The sequence below is a fragment of the Tarenaya hassleriana genome, unplaced genomic scaffold (assembly GCF_000463585.1).
Source record: "Tarenaya hassleriana unplaced genomic scaffold, ASM46358v1 Cleome8, whole genome shotgun sequence".
Taxonomy (NCBI): Eukaryota; Viridiplantae; Streptophyta; class Magnoliopsida; order Brassicales; family Cleomaceae; genus Tarenaya; species Tarenaya hassleriana.
Window position 1 is genome coordinate 597,458 of NW_010970490.1, and position 22,777 is coordinate 620,234.

The window sequence follows — 22,777 nt, forward strand, 5'->3', positions numbered from 1 at the left end:
AGATCTTTTTCCTTAGGCAGATCATTTCAGAAAATGTTGCTTCCATCCCCAGTTCTTGAGGTTCAAGATAAGGACACATCCATTGACATCTTTAACACAGTCCCACAAGCCCCAATAAGCTAGGACAAAGAGTGATCTACTCAGTAAAACCACCAAAGTGAATCGAGGAATCGAGTTACAGACATCAATACCAGAAGTTCAATCTACACGGTATGCATATCCCACTTTCATCATACAAACTCTACAGCAGGAACGAATCTCAAAACAACCGTAACTATTTCAGAATAACAAAAGCGAAAACAAATCAGAAAACACCGGAGACAACGGAGAACCCTAACAGGATAAGCCACACAATATGGATCAAGAGCAAGGCTTGTCCAGGAAAATAGGCACTTCCAGCGTTACCCGAGTCACAAGCCCCTGTTTTGACGACACGAGCGCCGTGACACGCCGCGTCTGGGCAGCCGCACCAGTACGTGACTCCATCAGCTCCGCACACTGGATCCGCCCGGAAACAGTTTATCGGGCATGAATCCGGTGCCGAGAACCCGGCGCAGACATCGCCGCCTCCGCCTCCGGCCTTCTCCGCCGATAAACCAGCGTGATTCTCTGATTGCACGCCGATCAAGTAGAAAACCAGGAAAAGAAAGGTAAGGCTCAATGGAAACAACGAAACCGATGTCATCGCGAAGAATCGATCGATTTCGATATCAGTAACGCCTTGATCAGGGGACGGGTCTTTCCCGATTCAAGTGACACGAAACAATGAACCCTAAAATTCGAAAGAGATTTGGGGATTTTTCTCGATTTAGAATGGTACAGCTGTTTAATTTTGGTCAAACATAGCACTATATAAAATATTTAACCGTGCAAGGTGGTGTTTGAATACAAACTACGACTACGCGCAGTCTTCAATATAAGCCATCGAACTTCCTGTCGTTTCACTAGGTCAAATAATGAGAAATTCAGATTTGACCCCCGCATTATAAACCTTTTCACATTTCCTCCCTGTACTTTGAACTGTCGTATATTGTGCACCTCATGAACAAGTTTTGTCATGTATAAAATGTTGATGGAATGATGTAATCAGCCATCTTAAGCGAAATATTTATATATGATCGGCCAATATCTGTAACACAAGAAATTTGATTTTTATTATAGTCAAAAGCCAAAATTTAGGTGGCTCATCAAACAACTCTTACCCAACCCGCCATGAAAAAGAATGTGACAAAACATAATCTTTCAGACAAATGACAGCTCAAATCGGCAACCATGAAACCATTCCCAAGAAAAACACACATTCCAACGATCTCAAAGAATCATAAACAAAGCATGATCAGATAATCAATCAGCTTTCATCAGGCGATCTTCTTCTCTCTAACACCAATAGGAAACTTGAACCAGGGTATCCAAACTGACGTGGTCTTCTGGTAGAGCTTATAGGCCTCGGCTCTGTACTCTTGTTTCAGCATCCGACGCTCCACAAGGACGGTCACGTAGGCCAGACAAAGAGTGTTAACCATTGCTCCTACGAAAGACCATCCTTGGCCAAGGTTCCACGCAAATATGACCAATCCCCACCACCACAATTGCTCGCCCACGTAATTAGGATGTCTTGAGTAATGCCACAAGCCCGTCTCAAGATTCGGGACTTTAGGCTTACCTTGCTCTTTGAGCTCCTCGTTCCTGGTCACGAACTCGTGGAGTTGTGTGTCTGCATAATATGCTATTACAATGCCCACCAAACAGATTATTGATGCAATGAAGTCCCATATGTTCAGTGGCTTGTCAATGGAGTGGATAAAGTATAATGGTAGACATATCCCGATGAGGAAGATCTGAGAAATTTATAGAGAACCCAAAAGAAATGAAAACCAGAAATCATCCAAAGCAAACACATGTCTGGCATTAAACTGGAATTTACCAAATTATGACAGGATATTCACCATGATGCAAGCAAATGATGGGGGCAATGGTTCTTTTCTACTAAAGATGGAATGAAATGTCAATCGATGCTCATTGATTGTCAGGATCTCTCTCTTAAGCCCATCTAATTTTCAAAATTTCACCACCATTGGACTTATAACCGCTTTATTGAGATAAAACCGAAGAAAAAAAACCGCTGAAGCACAAGGCTTTGTAGCAAAAATAAGCTCATTCGGACAATTCATCGAACAGGTGTCTGAGTATTACCTGCTGCGAAACGTAGACGGAGAAGAAAGAGAGCCACCACCAATGATTTCTGTACTGTCTCCGCATGTCACTGAATCTCCAGTCTTCTCTAGCACCCCATTCCCATTTTTCCCGGCGGAAGTAATTATGAGTCAACCTTAAACTCCAAACCCATGTCAGAGCCACAACAATGGCGGACCTCCACTGATTGTACTGTGCCAATGGGTGCGTTGCAAAGTAGTGAACCAGCATCACCGGAATTACAGTCCAATACACATCGATCATCTGCGGAAACAGACAAAAGCCAACATTTCAGACAAAGATCACGACAAAAATTTTACGACCCCAAACATATGGATGGATGCATACCCAGTGGCTAGATTGGAGTATACCGATGACCCAGAAGAGCACGTTGACGTTGAAGAAGAAGAGGGCGTTCGCCAAGAGGAATGGGTGGTTGACACACCATGAATGAAGGGCCGAGATCTCAGAAGCGGAAGTGGAAGAGTAAAGGCGGAGAAAGGAGAGGTAGAAGAAAATGGAAGGAAGGGGAACAAGGAAAGCGACAATGGCGTTCCTCAGGTTCCGACCCATTTTCTCGATGAGACTTGACAATGGTGTGAATCAGAGGAGAAGAAATGCCTGTTTTTATAAGCTTTGAAAAAAGAGAGAGAAAGAGCACTTTGGGCTTTATTGTTGTGATGGGCTGGGTCTTAATGTGGTGGTGGCCCACACTGATCTCTGGAATAATTACAGTCGTGTGATTATATCCTACTTTATAAAAATAAAGCAGACAGTAATATAACCAAATATGGATTAAATCGAAATAAAAATAATAGAGGTTGAAAAAAAGTGAATTGGTCACAAATTATTTTTTAAGTCACTACATGTGCTACGATTTTAGTTGTAATGAACCCGATGTTATTTATGTACATTTGATTATATACCTTTTCTCCAAGTGGACGTAAAGAAACTCTAATTCTTTATTTTTACATTAGACTCAAAATATAATATATTGATTATTTATGGGGAAAAATATAAAAGAGACACGAAGCTATCAAAACGATGTTTTAAGTATAACTATTTCATAAAATAAAGGTGGATCCAAATAATACATTTAAGTCTAGTAAAATCCAATAGATTTTGCTGTGATCTCGTGATGATCATTATAAACAGGCTACAATTATTATTAGCTCAGCCGAAAGCATTTTTATTTTATTTAATCAGCTTCTCCTAATGATTTAAAAAATCAAAATTTACATTCTTTTTCTATGAGTGCAATTTAAAATTTATCCCAAAAAAATTGATATTAATATTTTGTATATAGTTATAAAGTCGAATCACATTTCATCCGAGAAACTCTTATTTTTTTTTGTTTAGATTCAAAATTTAATGATGAAAAAATCAACTTTAATATATTTGGTTCAAGTTAATTTGAGTTTCTATACGAGTTTAAAGGATTCACATCAAATTCTATTATACTCCAGTCCGTTTTTATGGTGTTATTCCATATGCAATATCACTATTTTACGCCCATTACATAAATAAAAAAAAATCGTAATTCACATGATGTGAATAACAAAGTAACAATACAATTGCATGAGTTAACCGGCAAGACAAAATTTCATATGTTACCTTCAAAATGCTTCTGAACACAAAGGGGAAGTCAACTTGAGACAGATTTCAACATCAATGATACTGTCAAGGCTTCTCTCTGAGCCTCAGGGTCATCTCTTGCGGCATATAGTCATGCCATCACCTATTGGTACCTGAATGCATTACCAAAAACAAGGGTTTATTAAATATTAAACCATACTAATATTATGCTTAAAGCGGATGTGTTCTCCAGACTCACCATACTAATGCTTACGCGTTCATCGTCCATTAACCTTCTGTTGAATTCCCTAATGCTGATTGTCTTAGCATCATTCACCTGTTCCGTTAAATCGTAACGGAGTAACGTAATCATCTCCCGGTGGAAAAGTAATATGAATGTGATGATTGTTTGTCACAGAAATGTTATACCATCGGGTCAGCAACGCGTCCATGCCATAGAACATTGTCTATCACAATCACTCCTCCGACCTTGACCTGTTGGAGCTAACATGAGTGACACAGACAACAATGGCATATCTAACCTAACCCAGATTGCCCGAATAACATTACGGTCTTGGTCTTACGAGTTCAAGAAGCAATTCAAAATACTCCTGGTACATCCTCTTCTCAGCATCCACAAATGCAAAATCATAGCTAACCAAAAAAAAAAAGGAAACAGGGGTGATTATCACTTCAAACTGAGCCAATCTCTGCAGTAAATGAGGAAGTGGTGCTGTGATCACCTGCTACTTTCGCCGTTCTGAATCATAGATTTTAAAGAATCTGCTGCAAGACCATGTTTCACCCTAATCTGAACAGAGTAGACAGATTTAACAACCATGCAGTAGCGTGCAATGAATTTATAGAATCAATCAGTAATAAACACAAGTGCCAAATAATTCAGATTGCATGGACAGACATATAGATAAACATGTCCCACAAGACAGCAAATCTAACCATTTTTCAGTTTAGGTTCTCGGCATTTAGTCATAAAACATTCAAACTAAAGGAGTTCAAACAGAAAATTCGGAAACTGACCTTGTGAGAGACTCCTGCAAGTTCATAATACCTCGTAGCGACCTCAAGAGACTTAGCGTCTCTTTCACAGGCAACTAGATAACCTGATTCAGGTAGAACCAAAGCAACAGCCAGTGACGAATATCCCTGAAGGATACGCAATTCCATTACAAGAAACTATAGTGAGTTAACAATGCTGAGGCAACCTATACAGAGGGAGGCAATACCGTGTAAACTCCAACTTCGATACACCTTTTTGCTCCAAGAATCTGTACAAGCATTGCAAGCAATTGCGCTTGATCAGGAGATACCTACCACCAAAATGATGCCCAGTCAAAAGTAATCTAAACATCCAATGAATATAAGTTTATGCGAAAAAACCCTAGGAAGCCATTTCAATTTCCAAACATACAAAAAACCAAAGCTCATCAATCAGCTGAAACTAGCAAAGCACACAATCACACGTCAAGGAAAGCGCCCTAATCTGGAGAGATTTACCTGCATTTGACTACCTCTCATTTCAGCTGTTTCTTCGCGTAGTTGCCTCATAATCTAACAAGCAATCAGCAGACATAGAATCACCCAAAGAGAAGAGAAACCCTAAACGGAGAGGGAAGAACGAAACCAAGTCTGAGGAAGACGAAACCTCAGGCTCGCGGACGTTGGAGAGGACATAGTCGTAAAGGCGAGGAGTGAGGCTGATAACCTGCTTGTTCCCGTACTTCTCATCATCTGCGACGACAAAACCTGTCGCCGGCGAGCATTTTCCGGTGATTCGGCGACGGAATCTCAAATCCCTGGCGCCGAGAACTCGGGACCTACTCAGGAAAGCATCGGCCGTCCTACACGTCGAAATCGAGCAGCGACCCAACGCGAAACCGGACGCCATCGGAAACAGCAGAGGGAGGGAAGCAGAGCAGTCGTCAGCAACAAGCCATCATCTGTTGGGTATGGGCCGGGCCGGGTCGTATCCGATCGGGTCGGGCTCAGGTAGGTGCATAAAGCGGCCACGTGGTGTAGATTTCGTGCGGTGGGCTATTTATGGTTATGGATATGGAATAAACGAAATTATAAACGAAAACGGAAAGGGAGAAAGAAAGAAACTCGGAACTCGAAAGGGATGGGATAAACCTTACGCACTCTCTCGTATACGATTGGCTTCTTTCAGAGGTATCTTCGTTTTTCCTTCTTCGTCATGGAAATCTTTGAGGTTTCTATTTGACATTCCATTTAGGGGAAAAAAATTCGGGAGGTTAAAAAACTGATTTTTTTTTTTTGTGATATGATTTGGCAAAAAGCTTCAGTTTTGATCCGGAGTGAGCAACAGTATCTGTTCACTAGCTTCTTTATGTGTGTTTCGGACATTGGGTTGTGATCGGTGATGGCTCTGTTGAGGCCATTTTGTGAAGGGATGGATCTAATGGCATCTGCAACTTTCTCGAGTGCATCAATGGCGAAGCGAGATGTTCGTGGGATAAACCCTTTTTGTCTAAACCCTAATGCCCATCAGAGAAGGAGGTCGTCTTGGCCAGTAGCTGTGGCCTCCGGGACGAACGCTAGGGTTTGTTCGCCATCGCTCTTACTTGCGTCTCCTCCACTTCTGCATTTGCACTGATTGATTTCGATGTCTTGTGGAAGGTTTATAATACGGAGCTTGACTTAGAATACAAGAAACACGATCTCCTGAGAGCTGTGCAAGACACCCAACGAGGAATCTCTGCGGATTCTGACCAACGTTCGTTCATTGAGGAGGCCATGGTATGATGATGCATGTAAAATTGCAGTGTACAAAAGGTGGTAGTGTTAGTTTTCTTGAGTAGGGAATGGTTCAAGGGCTTTTTCAGGTGATTGTGGAATCGTACAATGGAGGAGGTGAACCCATCGACATGGTTCAGTTAGATGGGACATGGCGGCTTCAGTACACATCTGCTCCTGATGTTCTTGTCCTTTTCGAAGCCGCCTCTAGGCTTCCCTTCTTTCAGGTAACTATGGATTCATTACAAAAGATAATTGTTAACTGTATATAATTAAGTATTATCCATTGACAACTGGGTTACAGGTGGGTCAGATCTTTCAGAAATTCGAGTGTCGGGATCTATCAGACAGAGGGATTGTTCGGAATGTTGTCCGGTGGAGTGTTCCAAACTTGTTAGAGGTTCTGCTCTTTCTTCTTCCTCTATCCTCGCAACATATAATAACCCACCGAATGAAAATTGATACTGAGGATAGAGTTTTGGGTACATATGATTCGCAGGAGCAAGAAGGGGCGACACTGGTTGTTTCAGCGAAATTTGACAAGGTCTCAACCCGGAATATCTATCTCCAGTTCGAAGAGGTCAGTTTCCTTTTTGGGACATAGTTCACTGTTTCCGGTTTGTGGCTGGCTGGCTTCAGTGTCTGAATTCAGTTGAAACAATATAATTCTGGCAGATAAGCATCACAAACATAAAAATCAGTGAGCAGATACAAGCAGTCATAGCACCTGCAATACTTCCCCGTTCGTTTATAAGCCTTCAGGTGAAATATGATTTCTGTATCTTAACGTGTTGCTACCGATACTAATCCGCTGTTGTTCTTCACGTCTTTTCTCAATGTCCAGATTTTGCAGTTCCTCCTTAATTTCAAAGCTCAGATTCCCGTGACTGCTACCAGTCCAGGAAGGTATGTCAGTCACATGTCTCCTCTTTATCTGTCTCGCCAACTAGCCAAATGGGTTATGAACAATGCTGAATGAAGTGTCGGATGGCAGGAGATCTGTAGGCGGGCTGTATTACCTGTCGTATCTTGATAATAACATGCTCTTGGGTCGGGCTGTTGGAGGAGGAGGAGTATTTATCTTCACAAGATCTCAACCTCTCGAGTTCTGAGGAGAATCAGAGATGTTTGTTCATGGGGCAACAATCTGTGTTCCCAGCTGTGTATCAGAGAGATGAAAGCAACTGTGTTAGTGATTTTATTCTGTACATCTAAATTCTGGTTTCCTCGAAGCATTAACAAGATGCAAAATTTGTACATCTATTATGGCTTTTTCGCCTTTGGGAACATCAACCAAGCAGACTGTTCCATCGGTCTTTAAGAGCGGCATAAGCCTGTGGACAAGGAACAGCTTGTAGCCTGGCCTTGCCTTCGACCATTGTTTCTGTTACTAAGCCAAGCCTCATCAACGTGCTCACAGCCTTTTCTACTCGCATCTCAACCTGCACGTTCTTAAACATGTTGTTGTCTTCAGCATCATGTGGGTATAGTCACCGTAAGAGCTGAAATTCCACGCATTCTATATTACCTTTGTCTTGAAAGTGTCGTACAGAAACCTCTCGCATCTATCTTGAACTCCTTGTCGAGACTTGTCCTGCAGGCAATAGTTCTTTGACCATAAGCATCGATACATTTGTACATATTGTGTGAAAAGCCTGAACTATGAACCATGACTGAGGTTTAAACTTGAGAATTCCTGAAATTTCCAAATGAAAAAGAAGCACGAGATGGATTCTTATAGTTCAAGCGTAAAAGAACAATTGACCATGTCTAACCTGGTTGTTTCCTGCTTTAAGAATAATCGCATAAGTCAAAATCGCTTCCTTGTACTGCAGGTATCAAGCAAAAAGAGAACAAAACCATCAACACAACAGCACAAGATTTTATAGGATTGAATAGTTTTCACGCTATTCCAACGGGATAAACGAGTGAAGCAAAGGACTATCTTACCTGCTGCTGCTCTGAGGCGTCCAGAAGAAAATGAACAGAGCCGAACCCACTTGCCAATGTTTTCTCGTAAAGCGTCTTGTTCACTAGCAACTGCAGAGGTGGATGAAAGCAGGGAAAAAACTTGAAATTGAAAACCTTTGCAGTGATGGGAATACCAAATTTAGTTTCGACAAGATGCAACTCATCCACTCACTTGATATCTATCCCATGTCTGCTTGTAACCCAAAGCCACACGTGTTACATAGATTATCAGAGCAGTAACAGCGATCACATCAAGAAATAACGCCGATCTGTGTTGCAAACAATGGAAGGGAGAGAACAAGTTCTAATTCTCTGTTTAGATGAAACAAGCCGCATAAAGGGAACAGGGGACAAGCAGACATACGGGGAGGATTGGATATTCTCAAACTTGTAATTTATGAAGTATGCTGAGAGTCCCAAAATTGTAGCTATATCCAGTCGTACCTACAAAAAGATTCAAGTATCGGATCAAGGTAGGCAAAACTTCACAAAATAACCATTGTCTCCCATATGGTTATCGTCTTCATGGTGGTCTCACACATCTCGCAAGCTTCATTTTCACAAAGTACGATTAATATATCAAGTATGTACATAACTGCACTTACTGTATCTATGATGCGGAAGTATAACTTCTTGTGAGGGAAAATAACCTACAGAGAGCAGGAAACAAATGGTGAATTCCTGGGGACAGGCTCAGTGGCCAAGAGAAGCAAGAAGTGAAATTGACAACATCTGAACTAATGCAGGGTTAGAAAAAATAATAAAACTTACAGGTAAATCTGGAATTGGAATTCTCTCAAAGATCTTCAATTGTAATGACCGGGTTTCGCCTTTATCCTCATCACCCTTTTCACTTGCATCCTTTGTATAAAGCAATATCAGCTCTTCAAATGCAGGCTCCTGTTAGTTAAATGCATTATTATATGAGAAAGGTAATTGTAGCCTAACTTTTGATGCATTCACATGAGGAAGTTTGATGGCGCTCATACCCAAAAGAAATCATTTGTGCGGAAAATGAAAAGCATACCTGCAGAGTCGACGGTGATAGAAGAATGGAGACAGAAGTTTTTATTCTTTTCCAAATATCATTTCCGCAGGCTTTCTTTGAGGCAGGTTTCCATATATCACCCAGCGTCATCCTTGATAAGAAAATCGGCCTGAGAAGAATGTTTCTATTGCTTAGTTTAGATGGCTAATCATGTCAAACTGTTAGAAAACAAATACTATAGGATTGACTGTGCAATCCTTTTAACAACGCTGTGCTGATAATATATAGCCGATGCAATACACTGACACCTAAGGAAGGCGCTTTAGTAAGTAGCCTCTGTCAGGAAGATGTGAATGGAATATTTAGAAAAGAGCCGAAGAGAGATCAGACATCAAATCCGCTTTCAGGTCAAGCAGACCAAACAGCAAGGAGCAGATTCCATAAGTTAATTCCAGATATAGAATCAGTGCTGTTAAGGAATTTTATGTTTGATCAATGTCTACCAATACGCATAGGAACTTTTCAGACTTACTTGATAATACAGGGTAAGCAAGTGCAGATTCAATCAGGTAATAAAATCCCAAACTTAATATAGTAAAAACACCTGATATTGGTTATAGAGATTTTGCGTTAAGCAAAACAAAGATCAGACATGAAAAAAGTTGGCAGAAAAAGAATGCACATACCTCAAATAAGGATCAGATGCATTATTGTCATTCTCTAACTGAAATGGTGTTTCCGAAGCGGGATTAACGAGACCAATCCAGGCAAGCAACTTTCTAAAGAGCTTTTCACGAGGACCAACAGGTGAAAGAAGCCCCTCATACCTATTGACCGCTCTCTGTGCTGCTAGCCATATGGGGAGATCTGAATCTGATAGCAGCTCTCCTCCCAAAAAATTATCGGAAAATTTCCCTTGGTCGAGATATGATTGCTGAAAAAGGGATAGCTCCTTAAGCCAGACTTTCGTTTTCTCTGTCCAATCTTGTATTTCTTGTGTTTGAGAAACATCACTTACAGCCTATTTCAAGAGTTGAAGAAAAGAGATAGTTATCCATTTATCCATGACATCTGATGTCTGATTCTCAAAGTTGAACAGGAAGATCCGATTGATGATGAAATCAGATGACATATGTTCCATGAGAACAGAGTCTAACCTTGTTTATCCATTTGCCAACTTTTGAGAGGGGTTTTGAGATAATAGAGAAGATTCCCCGCAGAAGTTTAGACTGGATAAAGTCTAGTTTTTCTACAAGTAGCAAACCCTTCTGCCTCTCAGTTGCATATCCACGCCTGTAACGGAAAAGAAATCACCCAAGAATATAACAAAACAAGCATTAGCCTAACAAGCAAATGCAGAATCGAAGCACAAAACAAAAAGGTTTGCAAGCCTGGTGAGGTTCAAAACCACAGAAAAGCCCTATAGGCTCTACCATATTATGAGACAAAGATATCAGGATAAAGACAGCTTAGACGAGACCAAGCTTAGATGAGGCGAAGATGATACCATATGGATCTTTCTACATCAACTGTGAGGGAATAAGAGTTTTTGCAATATCAAGAGCTGCTGTATAGAAAGACAGATCACACATGGTACAAACAAGTTCAAAGGTATAAATTTTACCGGAAAATGATCGCATTAGATTCAGAGGCCTTCTTCCAATCAACATATATAGGCAGAGTAAGGAGGTAATCAGTGTTCAGGGCTGAGGTCAAGGCCAAATCCCTGGCTGAAAGCTCTTCAAAACCGGCATTGTGGAGAAGCTGAATGAAAGACCGCTGGAACCGGGTTGCAGCAGCCACGCTGCATTGGAAAATTTCTCACATTATATTAGATTTTCAGTGACACAGCAACTAAAATCTCTCACATTATACCTTTGTGCCGAGCGTCTTTTGCCATGTTTTCCAGAAGAAATTAGAAAGTTCCATATGTCAAAACCATCAGGCAATGGTAATGACAAGCTCTCATATCCATCTAAACCCCTAGGCAGATATTTCTTGGCATTCAAGGTAAGTTCCTCAGTGTCTGTTTCTTCGTCAGAGCTAGAGGATTCTTCCTTACCCATCACACCATCGTCCCTTACCTCCTCCATGGACTGAGTTGCGAAGTGATCGGCCCTCATCTGCTCTAGAATCCTCTTGTGCTCCGCATGAATGATAGCGTCCAAGCATCTAATGAATTTCAGAAAACGCATCAAATGAAAGTTCGACAAAGCAATTGCTAACTAATTCACGAGAAATTAGGATTTATGGTCGACGCACGACGAAAGGAGAAGAAAGAGATCAGCATCTCCGTCTTGGGAATCTAGGAGCGCCGTCGCGATGCCGTTTACTAGATCTGACTTCGAAACATTTATGTATTTCTCCCGAGGCACATGGATACTCGAAATCCCCTGTTCCTCCTCCTCATCTTCTTCCTCTCCTCCTCCTTGACGTCCGTAGCCACCGTCAAGAGTTGTAGCACTGTCCTCCTCCTTTAAGCCGCCTCCATTTTTTAGCCCCGTCAAGCCAACGACGATTCGATCAGACTCCACGGGAGTTACCTCTAGAGGCGGCGGCGCGGCAGCAGCAGCAGCAACCGCCGGAGGGTAGAATACACGGCGACGCGACGACGGCGCCGGAGATGGAGAAGGGAGAGAGACGAAGCTAGTGAGGGTTCGAAAAGAAAGCATGACGATGGAGCTGAAGATTCACTGGGAAGAGCGATTCAGACATTTGCCTCGGGTGAAGCGAAGATTCGTGAGCATGAACCAGCGAAGATGAACGAGAAGCGAAATCGGGAATTAACGGCTCAAAGCGAATCAGACGCGGACGAGTGTCGAACCCATTTGTCTTCGTGGACGACGAACTTTTTGGGCCCACTTTTGACAGAAGCGGTTGCCCAAATCGAACTCGGACTCGGACCTTCCTCCTGAGCCAGAGTCTCCGACGAGGAATCTAAAAACAACCAGATACTCTGACTGGTCTAGCGGGTATTACTTTTCACATGCTCTTGCATCATCCGAATAAAAAGATAAAATTAAATATGATTGACATAAGATGACAACGAATGAATGTGAACGATATAAAAATAAGCAGATTGATTAAAAGGTTGTTTAATAATTAAAAAAATGGAAAGAAAAGGTGGCACGCATCCACGAAGCCTTGCGAACCACGATAAATGCGTTGTTAAGGGTAATGTCAGTCGGTCATACGCGCGATTTGACTGCTTTAAATATTGTTTATTTGTACTATATTATTTATTTATGTATTTATTTATCGGTATAAAACACGAGTATCTTTGATTCGAGTAATCATATAATGATTCTAGAAACTTCTTGGGATTCAGATTCGAATGTGAACCGATGATATGTGTGACGAATTCCGATTCATATTATACTATTTTTTTTTATTTCAATACATTCTATATTAAAGATGGAAAAGACTTCATTGGATCGTATCAAATACGTGCCTTTGAGTCTATTATATTACTTCTTTCATTCGGACAGGTCATTACAAGGAAGAAAAAAATACATTTTATAATATGTCAGGGTTTGTCGTTTATCAAATTATAAACCAACAAAAATATTTGTATCATGGTGATAATAAAATAGTAACATGTTGTATATTGAATACATGCATATAATCCACCGCTTGATTTTCTATATATGAATATTTAGTGAAGTTGGCCCGTTTGTAATCACGATCTTATCGTGAACGTAAAACACGGTTATGTAGTTCAACATTAGTTTCGGTACTTATTATGACCTGTAGTTATATCTTTTATATAATACTGAACAAACGTAAACGCGTTTTACTGCAAAGTATTCTAAAAATATTACCGACACCATAATCGCACGTCCCATATCATGAATTGAAACACTGCACACATACACAAACTTCCTTATATATATATATAAAAGGAAGTTTTGAGGTTATAATAGGAAAAATCTAAAAATAAAACACTGAAAATTTTAATTTTGATGAAAAACACCTAATTTTGTTTTTTATCAAATAAATATTAAACTTTTTAAACGAATCTAAAAAACACTGAACTTTTTGATTGATCCAAAAATTATATGAAGTTTTCTGTGATTATCAAAAAAATATTGAACTTTGTTAGTGATCTAAAAAAATACATGATTTTTTTTCGATTGTCAAAAAAATAATATGACGTGTTTGAATCTCATTATGTTACGTCAATTATTTTGTTTATTTTGACAATTGTAGAAGAGATAAAATGTTTATTTTGTCAAATTTTAAAAAATTTAATATTTATTTGATAAAATAAAAATTTTAGTGTTTTTTAATCAAAATTTTCAGTATTTTTTTAGAATTTTTCCGTATAGTATTATCATAATATCCACATCTCTACACGTATTATCCAATACTAATATAATAGGGGTAAACACGCAATGTTTTACAATGATCATTTATCATACACTAATTCAGTTTTTAGGAGCGTGTGTGATAATGTCAATGCATTTTTTTTTTGTTGAAAATTAGTTTTTTTGTTTATTCGAAATTTTGGAAAAAAAATATAAAATAAATACTTGAATGACTTTTCCTTTGAGAAAAACGTGTTGTTTTTTTTAAATTGTACATGAAATTAATCTATTTGACTAATTTAGTCTACAAATACATTCTTTAAAAGTAGTTTTATTAACTATTTTCGCCATTTTTCCCTTGATGCGCTTCCGGTCGTTACCTAATCATTAGAAATTAGTTTTATTGCACAAAAAAGTTAGTTTTTACACTTGTGTTGATTTATATTCTCCAAAAAAAAATTCCGAATATTGTGTTCGCATGCAAAATTTCGTTTGGAGATTTGGTGAATTGTGGTGGTCGATTGCCCTCTTAGCATCGCAAGAGAATATTCCACGGTAGATATCGTATCCCTTTTTTTTTTCCTCTTGAAAGTAGTAACTCATAATTTCAGGTTTTATTTTCGGAATATTCTTTATTCCAATGCATATTTCGAGTTTGTCATTTAATCCGATTTAGTAGTATTGTTTTTTTTTTTGTTGGTAATCATTTATTATTGTTGTTAATATGATATTTCCTGTGTGCCAAAAACAACACACCTCATTCGCCAGCCAATAGAAATTCTCTTACCATTTATTGTCTCCAAGAGTTGGTAGTTACTTTAAATGTATAATTACTTTATTAGCCATCGATTACGTGTAATAACAATTAACCATATGATTATCTAATATTTTCTGGAGTGCCGGCTCTGAGATTAAGTACTAACAACAGTATTTATTTTATTTTTTAAAATTTTATGTACGTTTCTATGTGTGTATATATATGTATGTATCGGTCTGAGGTTATTCGTTTTTCATTTGCCGTGTGTGATCTTCTGTTCTTGTTTTCCTCTCGCCACCGTGTTTATCGTTCGCGTGAAAATTTTGAGCCTTTTGGAGCTCATATTGATTCGTACAATTTCCTTCAGGGCTGTTCCATTTTCTCTCTACTGCTCGATTTTTTTATCGCGCGAGAAAATAGCTCTGGTGGGATTCAGGATTTTCCTTCTCTCCTAGGCTTCGCATTGGCGCTTTGTCTTATCGGCGAACGGGTTCGTTTCGAAGTTGGGGACAGGAAAAGAGAGCAGCAGAGGAATCGAAGGTTCCGGTCTTGTTTCTAGGGTGGGAAAAAGTCTCAAATCTGCTGCGGTGAAGTGTGAACTGTGTTCGTTTGTTGTATGAGAGATGTCGATACCAAAGGAACCGGAGCATGTGATGAAGCTGAGAGATGGATCGGTACTTGGGAAGAAGACGATCCTCAAGAGCGATCACTTCCCGGGATGTCAGAACAAACGTCTCTCTCCTCAGATCGAAGGCGCTCCCAATTACCGTCAGGTTTCTCTCGGGCTTGATTTGTTGATAGTTTTACAGTTATCGGGCATAAGGATTCTGTTCTAGGAGTTGCGGGTTTGGCTGCAATAGGATTATTCGCGCTGGTTCTTGCTTAGAATTCTTGAATCTTGCGTGTTTGTGTTATCCAGTTATCGTGGGGGGAAAATCTTATCGTATGAAGTGAGTTGAATCCGTAAACGGAATAAATCATACAAGTTGTGTTATGACTTGGTGTCAGAAGAATCGCAACGTTGTAGGTATCTGGACTCGGGGTTTATGCACTAAATTCCCTGAATTTTCCAGATCTCGCCTATCCTCTTTTTTGTTTCTCAAATGTTTGTGTGTATGTTCTGCAATGCAGATACCATATAGATCCCGTGTTAGCTTCCACCAGTACCATTTGTCTATTGCACTATTTTGGTTGAGAGATAATAGATTCAACCCGATCTGATCGTGCTGCTTGGTGCTGGTTTCGTGGTCTTTTGTTACAGGCTGATTCACTACGTGTCCATGGAGTTGCAATTCCAACTGCTATTGGAATTGGAAACGTCCTTAGGCACATTGGAGCTCACAAAGATGGGAAGCAAGTCCAAGTTCTTTGGATTAGTCTTAGGGAGGAACCGGTAAATCTCTCTGTTTCCTGCCAGGAATAGGCAATGCATGGTTTTTGTTGCAGTTTTCCCTGTGATGCAATATAAATTATGTTTGAGTGTAATTTATCTACTTGGCTGCTTTTGAACCGGTCCAAATTAACAAGACCTGTTTGACAAACACTCCAACGCTTGGGAAAGTTTTTTTTTGGTGCAAGGAATACTTAAGTCTTTAGCAAGCTGAACAGAGCAATAAAACCCATGTTTCATAATGTTCTATGTGGCTATGAAATTGTTAACAGCAGTAGTGAAGCCAACTATTAGACTCTTACCTATCCATGATATAGTACAGCCTAGTGTAGCTTTTGTGCGTCTCATGAATATGTACACACATGGCAGGTAGTATATATAAATGGGCGGCCTTTTGTGTTACGCGACGTGGAGAAACCTTTCACCAACCTTGAGTATACGGTAAAAAACCTTGTCCTTTTAGCATATCTTCATGTGCCCTTTGTTGTTTTGATTTAATTACTGCTACCTATTGTTTCAATTTTAGAGACCTGCAACTAGGGAGCCTTAGAACTGGCATACAGCTCTCGTGCATTATTTGCCTTTTATTCATGTTATTGGCTTATGTTGCTCAGCAGAGGCACGACATCTCCCCAATTCCTTTCATTTCTAACCTTAAGCTTATGTTTCTGTTTAGGGGATCAACCGCGACAGGGTAGAGCAAATGGAAGCTCGGCTGAAAGAAGACATTCTCGTGGAGGCGGCGAGGTGCACCTTTTTACTCTAAATTATGGCTCGCTACTGGGACCTTGAAATGCTCTAACTCTGTTTGTATCACTGGTTTCTTTTGGTGCTACCAAATATTTTTGAAATTTTGCATAGCAGATATGGAAATAAGATCCTTGTCACTGATGAATTGCCAGATGGTCAAATGGTGGACCAATGGGAGCCAGTCTCATCTAATTCTTTGAAGACTCCACTTGAGGTATGGAATTGGAAGCAAGCATTAAAACACGTGTGGTGCAAAGTATGCAACCTTGTATGAGATTACCAACTTTATCTCATTATTCTTCTTATTTTCTTGGGCCTAGGTTTATGAAGAACTGCAAGCAGAAGGTTACCTTGTTGATTATGAACGTGTTCCTGTGACGGACGAAAAGTCACCAAAAGAAACAGATTTTGATAAATTGGTATGTCTTAAGTTTATGAAATTACTGAATGTCTTTAGGCCCTTTCCCAGTAATTTAAGTTAAATACGTATGAGGAAATCATGCCAAATCTTAGAGGCTTATAACATGAATACCCTTGTTTGAGCCTCAACGCATGGTACTAGCTGGCTACCCCTTCAGCATATCAGGATTTACTCCTGTGGATTACAATGCCAATATTCGATTTTTATTTCTTCATCTGTATGTTTCCAGATTCAGAAGATATCTGAAGTTGACATTAACACAGAGATAATTTTTAATTGTCAAATGGGACGTGGACGTACTACGACCGGTATGGTGGTTGCCACTCTGGTCTATCTCCAGCGCACTGGAGCATCAGGTACTTTTTTGCTTATTGGGGCACTTTTAGACTCTTTGCCTTATTGTTACAATCACATGAACTTCCAGCATTTTTGACCTGGTATTATTAGTTGCTGATACTTGTTCTGCTACCATAAGGGGACAGGAAACTATTATCCTTTCAGTAAACATTTACATATTTATGGCGGCACATACAGTGATTCATTTATTCTTATTCAACGTGAGAACTGTCTGCCATTCATATCCTATATTAGAAATGGTCTTTTGCATGATTTATATTCTGTTTTTCTTTTTCTAAATTAAGGACGGTTCTCGGGTGTCTAGTCATATTTGGGCTACCTTGATTTGCCAAGTTCACGTGCTACTTACGAATATACACACACACACGATAGACTTTATTTTTCAGAGAGCTGATCAAACACTGAATCATCCCATCTCTCAAGTATGTTTTTATGCATACAGACTAGAAATGAGTTCCCCAGGCACTGGTGATAAGCCTGTAGATTCTAGTAAAAGTTGTTTTTGACAGGTGTTGTTTTTGTGTTCTGTACATCGTGTTGGCTAAAGATCTAGGTTTCCCAAGAAGCAACTCTTTGGGGAGAATTTATAATGCTGGTCAAAATATTACTGTTAGTCTGCCAAGTTCTGAGGAGGCGATCCGTAGAGGGGAATATGCAGTCATAAGAAGTTTGATTCGGGTCTTAGAGGTACTTAATTTATGTATGTTCGAATCTATTTTTCATTTCGGCCATTCTGCTGGTTCTACTTACTAATTGGTTTCGTGTCTCCAGGGAGGTGTTGAAGGCAAAAGGCAAGTTGATAAAGTCATTGACAAATGTGCATCCATGCAGGTAAAGAGTTTTCTAGGCTGATTGAGTGTATGATCTTATTTGTAGCTACTGTATAGTTTTTATCCTATGAATTTAGGGTAAAAGGTCTGAAGTTTATTTATGAATCAACTTACAGAATTTACGAGAGGCAATTGCAACCTATCGCAGTAGTATTTTGCGCCAACCCGATGAAAAGAAGAGAGAGGCAGCACTCTCATTTTTTGTCGAGTACTTGGAAAGATATTACTTCCTTATATGCTTTGCTGTATATCTTCATTCAGAGGGTTCTTTTCTTCAATCTGCTTTGCTTGGCCATGTCAGTTTTGCTGAGTGGATGCGAGCTAGGCCAGAACTCTATAGCATACTACGCAGGTATGTGGCGACCAGCGATTAGATGATTTGCTTTGGTTAAAATCTTGATCCATTTGTCAGCCATTCTGGTTACATCTCTGTTTTCAAAGCGGGCAGTTCAAGTAAAACTAGCATTTAGAGAGTTTGATTATGTTTCATTGGTTTCAACTGCGATTTTGTTATTTGAACTGCTATAAAATCCTATTAACTGCCAAGAATAATAAAACAGAAGCATCAAGATCATTTTCCAATATTTTTGAATCACGTTATAATGCAATTTTTATGAAGTGAAAGGTATCTGATATTGGTATTAGTAACACTTGTTATCAGTTAGGGCCATGGGTGGCATGTTATTTGAGAGTGTCCCGTAAAAGTTGAAATGCTTCATCCAGGTTGCTCAGGAGAGATCCTATGGGTGCTTTGGGATATGCAACTACGAAGCCTTCTTTGACAAAAATCGCAGAATCAACTGGTGGGCGCCCCCATGAGATGGGTGTTGTTGCTGCACTTAGAAATGGAGAAGTGCTTGGAAGCCAAACTGTCCTGAAGAGTGATCACTGTCCTGGTTGTCAAATTCCATGTCTACCAGAGAGGGTGGAAGGAGCACCGAACTTCAGAGAGGTTCCAGGATTTCCTGTTTACGGTGTTGCAAATCCTACCATTGATGGCATTCGATCTGTCATCGCAAGAGTTGGAAGTTCCAGAGGTGGCCGGCCAGTTTTTTGGCACAACATGAGGGAAGAACCTGTCATTTATATCAATGGAAAGCCGTTTGTGCTACGGGAGGTTGAAAGGCCATATAAGAACATGCTAGAATACACGGTAATAATTCATAATTTATCATTATATTTCAAATACATTCAAGCATACATCAAGTTTTAGATGTGATAGTTGAAACTTTTCTTAAAGGAGGATATTCTGAATTGGTTTTGGAAATTAACATAATATCTCTGTTAGGGCATTGATCGAGATAGAGTTGAGAGAATGGAAGCTCGTTTGAAGGAGGATATTCTGAGAGAGGCTAAGCGGTATGGGGGTGCAATAATGGTCATTCATGAAACGAAGGAAGGGCAGATCTTTGATGCATGGGAGCATGTGAATTCTGACTCTGTTCAAACACCTCTCGAAGTTTACAAATGCTTAGAGTCTGATGGTTTTCCTATTAAGTATGCACGTGTGCCTATAACTGATGGTAAAGCTCCCAAAAGTTCAGACTTTGACACATTGGCGACAAATATCTCTTCTGCTTTGAAAGATACTGCTTTTGTCTTCAATTGCCAGGTTGAGTTTCCTTCAAGGACCCAATCTTCTCGTGTATTTGGTGATACCCATTTACCACACAGCTGGGCTTTTCTGTTCTACTTAATGACATTTTCTCTCTCACTTTGAATTCACAGATGGGTAGAGGAAGAACGACTACTGGAACTGTCATTGCCTGCCTTGTAAAGCTTCGTATCAATTATGGGAGACCCGTTAAAGTCCTTTATGATGTTCTGACTCACGAAATTGTGGATGAAGATTCTTCCAGTGGTGGTGAAGAAAGTGGAGGTAATAACACTGAAACAAGATCTCGTAATTCTGGACGAAGAACTGAAGAGGAACATGGACGTGCTTTTGGAATGGACGACATCCTTCTGTTGTGGAAGATCACTAGATTATTTGATAATGGGTTTGAATCCCGTGAAGCATTAGATGCTGTGATCGATAGATGTTCTGCATTGCAAAATATCCGTGAAGCTGTTTTGCAGTACAGGAAGGTTTTCAACCAACAACATGTCGAGCCAAGAGTGAGGAGTGCAGCCCTGAAACGTGGTGCTGAGTACTTGGAAAGATACTTCCGTTTGATTGCCTTTTCTGCGTATCTTGGAAGTGAGGCTTTTGATGGATTCTGTGGCCAAGGAGAATCCAAGGTTACATTTAAGAATTGGTTACATCAGAGGCCTGAGGTGCAAGCAATGAAGTGGAGCATAAGGCTACGACCTGGGAGATTTTTCACCATTCCTGTGAGTCTTCGTCTCATTATTCAGGCTGGAAAATGTGTCTGAGCATGTAATTGTCTCTTTCATTTTCTCACATGGAAGCGTGTGCATTACAACATAGCTTATTTTAAATGCAGGAGGAATTGCGGACACAGCATGAATCTCAACATGGAGACGCGGTCATGGAATCTATCGTCAAGGATCGCAGTGGGTCTGTTTTGGGCAAAGGCTCTATACTTAAAATGTATTTCTTTCCCGGCCAAAGAACTTCCAGTCAGATGCAGATTCACGGTGCACCTAACCTATTCAAGGTACGCTTGAATGCGGCTGCCTGATGTTTTGAAAAATAACCGTAAATTAATCAAAACACAAGTTTGAACCAGAAAATTTAAATGGTGAACTGTATGATATTTCTGCCTAATTTGATTTATTTTTCCAGGTTGATAGGTGTCCTGTGTATAGCATGGCGACCCCCACAATCTCTGGGGCAAGAAAGATGCTTGCCTATTTAGGCGCCAAACCGGCAGAAGAAGGTGGGGGTACCACGAAGAGAATAGTAGTGACAGACTTGAGAGAAGAAGCAATTGTCTACATCAATGGGACTCCGTTTGTTCTGAGAGAGCTGAATAAACCTGTTGATACCCTCAAGCATGTCGGAATAACCGGTCCAGCGGTACGTCTCTACTAACATGCACAGCTCAATTGCGAAGGCAAGTGTGATCTTGACTCATTTCCGTATTGCAGGTGGAGAGCATGGAAGCACGGCTAAAAGAGGATATACTGTCAGAAGTTAAAGAAACCGGTGGCAGGATGCTATTGCATCGAGAAGAATACAGCCCAGCATCAAATCAGTCTCGGGTAATAGGATACTGGGAGAACATTTTCCCGGATAATGTGAAGACGCCTTCTGAAGTATATGCTGCTTTAAAGGATGAAGGGTACAACATATCATATCAGAGAATCCCCTTAACAAGAGAAAGAGAGGCATTGGCTTCTGATGTTGATGCCATCCAGTACTGCAAAGATGAGTAAGTATCACAAAATGTGGTTTGTCCTTTACTTCCTTTTTTTTAATCGTTGCTAGTTTAAAGAAGCATATTTGGAAAAACTGAGTGAGGTGGGTAAGGGTATTCAACAGTTTGGCAGGGAGTTACCTATTTGTATCGCACACGGGATACGGAGGAGTAGCATATGCAATGGCTATCACATGTCTTGGACTCCAAACTGGACAGAACTTGACAACTGAGTTATCGCGGGATCCAAATTCGACCGGGGAAGAAGAAGAGGAGAGTTGCAGGAGGGCATCTGAAGAAGAAGCATGGAGGATGGAGGATTACAGTGACATACTGAGCCTGATAAGAGTGCTTACACATGGTCCTCAAAGCAAAGCAGATGTTGATGGAATCATCCAACTGTAATCTCCTCCTCCTCACATTACATTACTGCCTTCACTGTTATTTACCGTTTGCTAACTTTGTTTCTCCTTTTTTTTTTTTTTGGTTGAATTGAGAAAGGTGTGGGGAAGCAGGGGATTTAAAGGAAGATATTCTATACTACGCCAAAGAAATCAAGAAACTTCCAAACAGAGATGATGAAAAACGTGCGTACATAATGGATATGGGTGTCAAAGCCCTGAGGTAGGGATTTTTGTCCTCAACTCCTGACTGATGCCTTCTTTGCACACCAATAGGGATTCACTAGTTGCTAATATGATGTGTTCTGTTGTTGGCGTGGTGGGAGCAGGAGGTACTTTTACCTGATTACGTACAGATCTTACCTCTACTGCACGTCCCCAGACGAGATGAAGTTCATGGAATGGATCGATGCTCGACCCGAACTTGGCCATCTCTGTCATAACCTCCGCATTTAAAATCTACCCAATTGAACTGTACAGCTCTCTCTGCTTGTATCTTCTTCTATGTTCCCCGTCCCATAGGCTCCTCTTGTACATTTTTATGCCAGTAGTTGCGAAAAATCCTCATCAGGCTCTCTCTTATCACTCTAAAAAGTATCTTTTTTTTCTCTTTTTATTAAAAAAATCTATCTAGTTTTAATATACATGCGTGTATATACCTGGTTTTGGTTTTAGGTATGGTTGTATACCTTTGACGGTCCTGCTTTATCCATCAATCGAGCAACACCCACCTCCCCGCTCA

General features: G+C 40.1%; 6 protein-coding genes across 14 annotated transcripts; 2 read left to right on the forward strand and 4 right to left on the reverse strand.

Moving 5' to 3' along the window:
• Nucleotides 1–24: 24 nt before the first annotated feature.
• On the reverse strand, nucleotides 25–838 carry LOC104802105. The gene has a single exon (XM_010525553.2). It carries the CDS (start codon nucleotides 683–685, stop codon nucleotides 305–307), a length of 381 nt encoding a protein of 126 aa, XP_010523855.1. The 5' UTR covers nucleotides 686–838; the 3' UTR covers nucleotides 25–304.
• A 292-nt stretch (nucleotides 839–1,130) lies between these two features.
• Nucleotides 1,131–2,928, reverse strand: LOC104802106 (uncharacterized protein C594.04c-like). Its single transcript, XM_010525554.2, has 3 exons — nucleotides 2,542–2,928; nucleotides 2,194–2,457; nucleotides 1,131–1,838 (listed from the first exon to the last, which is right to left on the reverse strand). The coding sequence occupies exons 1-3, from the start codon at nucleotides 2,764–2,766 to the stop codon at nucleotides 1,359–1,361; spliced, it is 969 nt and encodes a 322-aa protein (XP_010523856.1). The 5' UTR covers nucleotides 2,767–2,928; the 3' UTR covers nucleotides 1,131–1,358.
• Nucleotides 2,929–3,648: 720 nt separating this feature from the next.
• Nucleotides 3,649–5,781, reverse strand: LOC104802110 (O-methyltransferase MdmC-like). 2 transcript variants are annotated; one of them, XM_010525564.2, is made up of 9 exons: nucleotides 5,432–5,781; nucleotides 5,284–5,337; nucleotides 5,013–5,054; nucleotides 4,807–4,932; nucleotides 4,512–4,579; nucleotides 4,353–4,422; nucleotides 4,198–4,263; nucleotides 4,028–4,105; nucleotides 3,649–3,941 (listed from the first exon to the last, which is right to left on the reverse strand). In XM_010525564.2, the coding sequence occupies exons 1-9, from the start codon at nucleotides 5,672–5,674 to the stop codon at nucleotides 3,900–3,902; spliced, it is 789 nt and encodes a 262-aa protein (XP_010523866.1). In that variant the 5' UTR covers nucleotides 5,675–5,781; the 3' UTR covers nucleotides 3,649–3,899. The 2 variants fall into 2 exon arrangements, with proteins under 2 accessions (XP_010523866.1, XP_010523865.1); XM_010525563.2 differs by having other exon boundaries at nucleotides 5,013–5,096.
• Nucleotides 5,782–5,853: 72 nt separating this feature from the next.
• Nucleotides 5,854–7,801, forward strand: LOC104802109 (probable plastid-lipid-associated protein 10, chloroplastic). Of its 3 annotated transcripts, none has more exons than XM_010525559.1 (9): nucleotides 5,855–5,955; nucleotides 6,084–6,346; nucleotides 6,424–6,543; nucleotides 6,630–6,767; nucleotides 6,845–6,940; nucleotides 7,040–7,120; nucleotides 7,216–7,302; nucleotides 7,385–7,446; nucleotides 7,535–7,801. In XM_010525559.1, the coding sequence occupies exons 2-9, from the start codon at nucleotides 6,167–6,169 to the stop codon at nucleotides 7,650–7,652; spliced, it is 882 nt and encodes a 293-aa protein (XP_010523861.1). In that variant the 5' UTR covers nucleotides 5,855–5,955; nucleotides 6,084–6,166; the 3' UTR covers nucleotides 7,653–7,801. The 3 variants fall into 3 exon arrangements, with proteins under 3 accessions (XP_010523864.1, XP_010523861.1, XP_010523862.1); XM_010525560.2 differs by having other exon boundaries at nucleotides 5,867–5,955; nucleotides 6,090–6,346; XM_010525562.1 differs by lacking the exon at nucleotides 7,216–7,302 and having other exon boundaries at nucleotides 5,854–5,955.
• Nucleotides 7,607–12,326, reverse strand: LOC104802107. 4 transcript variants are annotated; one of them, XM_010525556.1, is made up of 15 exons: nucleotides 11,762–12,326; nucleotides 11,375–11,671; nucleotides 11,124–11,303; nucleotides 10,657–10,792; nucleotides 10,186–10,520; nucleotides 9,539–9,668; nucleotides 9,283–9,411; nucleotides 9,117–9,161; nucleotides 8,876–8,955; nucleotides 8,684–8,780; nucleotides 8,491–8,580; nucleotides 8,316–8,369; nucleotides 8,069–8,134; nucleotides 7,799–7,991; nucleotides 7,607–7,699 (listed from the first exon to the last, which is right to left on the reverse strand). In XM_010525556.1, exons 1-14 carry the CDS (start codon nucleotides 12,169–12,171, stop codon nucleotides 7,830–7,832), a joined length of 2,211 nt encoding a protein of 736 aa, XP_010523858.1. In that variant the 5' UTR covers nucleotides 12,172–12,326; the 3' UTR covers nucleotides 7,607–7,699; nucleotides 7,799–7,829. The 4 variants fall into 4 exon arrangements, with proteins under 4 accessions (XP_010523858.1, XP_010523860.1, XP_010523857.1 ...); XM_010525558.1 differs by having other exon boundaries at nucleotides 7,799–7,982; nucleotides 11,762–12,322; XM_010525555.1 differs by lacking the exon at nucleotides 7,607–7,699 and having other exon boundaries at nucleotides 7,716–7,991.
• A 2,484-nt stretch (nucleotides 12,327–14,810) lies between these two features.
• Nucleotides 14,811–22,713, forward strand: LOC104802111 (paladin-like). Of its 3 annotated transcripts, none has more exons than XM_010525566.2 (19): nucleotides 14,811–15,336; nucleotides 15,825–15,956; nucleotides 16,323–16,394; nucleotides 16,630–16,700; nucleotides 16,818–16,917; nucleotides 17,024–17,122; nucleotides 17,354–17,480; nucleotides 18,029–18,168; nucleotides 18,253–18,312; nucleotides 18,428–18,663; nucleotides 19,035–19,464; nucleotides 19,600–19,923; nucleotides 20,040–20,645; nucleotides 20,759–20,932; nucleotides 21,061–21,294; nucleotides 21,366–21,649; nucleotides 21,760–22,035; nucleotides 22,132–22,258; nucleotides 22,365–22,457. In XM_010525566.2, exons 1-18 carry the CDS (start codon nucleotides 15,187–15,189, stop codon nucleotides 22,211–22,213), a joined length of 3,597 nt encoding a protein of 1,198 aa, XP_010523868.1. In that variant the 5' UTR covers nucleotides 14,811–15,186; the 3' UTR covers nucleotides 22,214–22,258; nucleotides 22,365–22,457. The 3 variants fall into 3 exon arrangements, with proteins under 3 accessions (XP_010523868.1, XP_010523867.1, XP_010523869.1); XM_010525565.2 differs by having other exon boundaries at nucleotides 14,812–15,336; nucleotides 22,136–22,258; nucleotides 22,365–22,713; XM_010525567.2 differs by lacking the exons at nucleotides 14,811–15,336; nucleotides 15,825–15,956; nucleotides 16,323–16,394 and having other exon boundaries at nucleotides 16,659–16,700; nucleotides 16,856–16,917; nucleotides 22,136–22,258; nucleotides 22,365–22,713.
• Nucleotides 22,714–22,777: the final 64 nt, after the last annotated feature.

What these genes read in the sequence shown, in the direction of transcription:
- LOC104802106 (XM_010525554.2), bottom strand. Translation starts at nt 2,766, where the DNA reads ATGGGTCGGAACCTGAGGAACGCCATTGTCGCTTTCCTTGTTCCCCTT. An exon ending in TACTCCAATCTAGCCACTGG is followed by an intron (nt 2,458 to 2,541) that starts GTATGCATCCAT and finishes CTGTTTCCGCAG; the next exon opens with ATGATCGATGTGTATTGGAC. An exon ending in CCGTCTACGTTTCGCAGCAG is followed by an intron (nt 1,839 to 2,193) that starts GTAATACTCAGA and finishes TAAATTTCTCAG; the next exon opens with ATCTTCCTCATCGGGATATG.
- LOC104802110 (XM_010525563.2), bottom strand. Translation starts at nt 5,674, where the DNA reads ATGGCGTCCGGTTTCGCGTTGGGTCGCTGCTCGATTTCGACGTGTAGG. An exon ending in TTGCAGGAGTCTCTCACAAG is followed by an intron (nt 4,580 to 4,806) that starts GTCAGTTTCCGA and finishes TACTCTGTTCAG; the next exon opens with ATTAGGGTGAAACATGGTCT. An exon ending in TTGAATTGCTTCTTGAACTC is followed by an intron (nt 4,264 to 4,352) that starts GTAAGACCAAGA and finishes TAGCTCCAACAG; the next exon opens with GTCAAGGTCGGAGGAGTGAT.
- LOC104802107 (XM_010525556.1), bottom strand. Translation starts at nt 12,171, where the DNA reads ATGCTTTCTTTTCGAACCCTCACTAGCTTCGTCTCTCTCCCTTCTCCA. An exon ending in TTGGCAAATGGATAAACAAG is followed by an intron (nt 10,521 to 10,656) that starts GTTAGACTCTGT and finishes CTCTTGAAATAG; the next exon opens with GCTGTAAGTGATGTTTCTCA. An exon ending in ACGACACTTTCAAGACAAAG is followed by an intron (nt 7,992 to 8,068) that starts GTAATATAGAAT and finishes AACATGTTTAAG; the next exon opens with AACGTGCAGGTTGAGATGCG.
- LOC104802105 (XM_010525553.2), bottom strand. Translation starts at nt 685, where the DNA reads ATGACATCGGTTTCGTTGTTTCCATTGAGCCTTACCTTTCTTTTCCTG.
- LOC104802109 (XM_010525559.1), top strand. Translation starts at nt 6,167, where the DNA reads ATGGCTCTGTTGAGGCCATTTTGTGAAGGGATGGATCTAATGGCATCT. An exon ending in CGTTCATTGAGGAGGCCATG is followed by an intron (nt 6,544 to 6,629) that starts GTATGATGATGC and finishes GGGCTTTTTCAG; the next exon opens with GTGATTGTGGAATCGTACAA. An exon ending in ACTGCTACCAGTCCAGGAAG is followed by an intron (nt 7,447 to 7,534) that starts GTATGTCAGTCA and finishes GTCGGATGGCAG; the next exon opens with GAGATCTGTAGGCGGGCTGT.
- LOC104802111 (XM_010525565.2), top strand. Translation starts at nt 15,187, where the DNA reads ATGTCGATACCAAAGGAACCGGAGCATGTGATGAAGCTGAGAGATGGA. An exon ending in AGAACATGCTAGAATACACG is followed by an intron (nt 19,465 to 19,599) that starts GTAATAATTCAT and finishes TATCTCTGTTAG; the next exon opens with GGCATTGATCGAGATAGAGT. An exon ending in GTGCACCTAACCTATTCAAG is followed by an intron (nt 20,933 to 21,060) that starts GTACGCTTGAAT and finishes TTATTTTTCCAG; the next exon opens with GTTGATAGGTGTCCTGTGTA.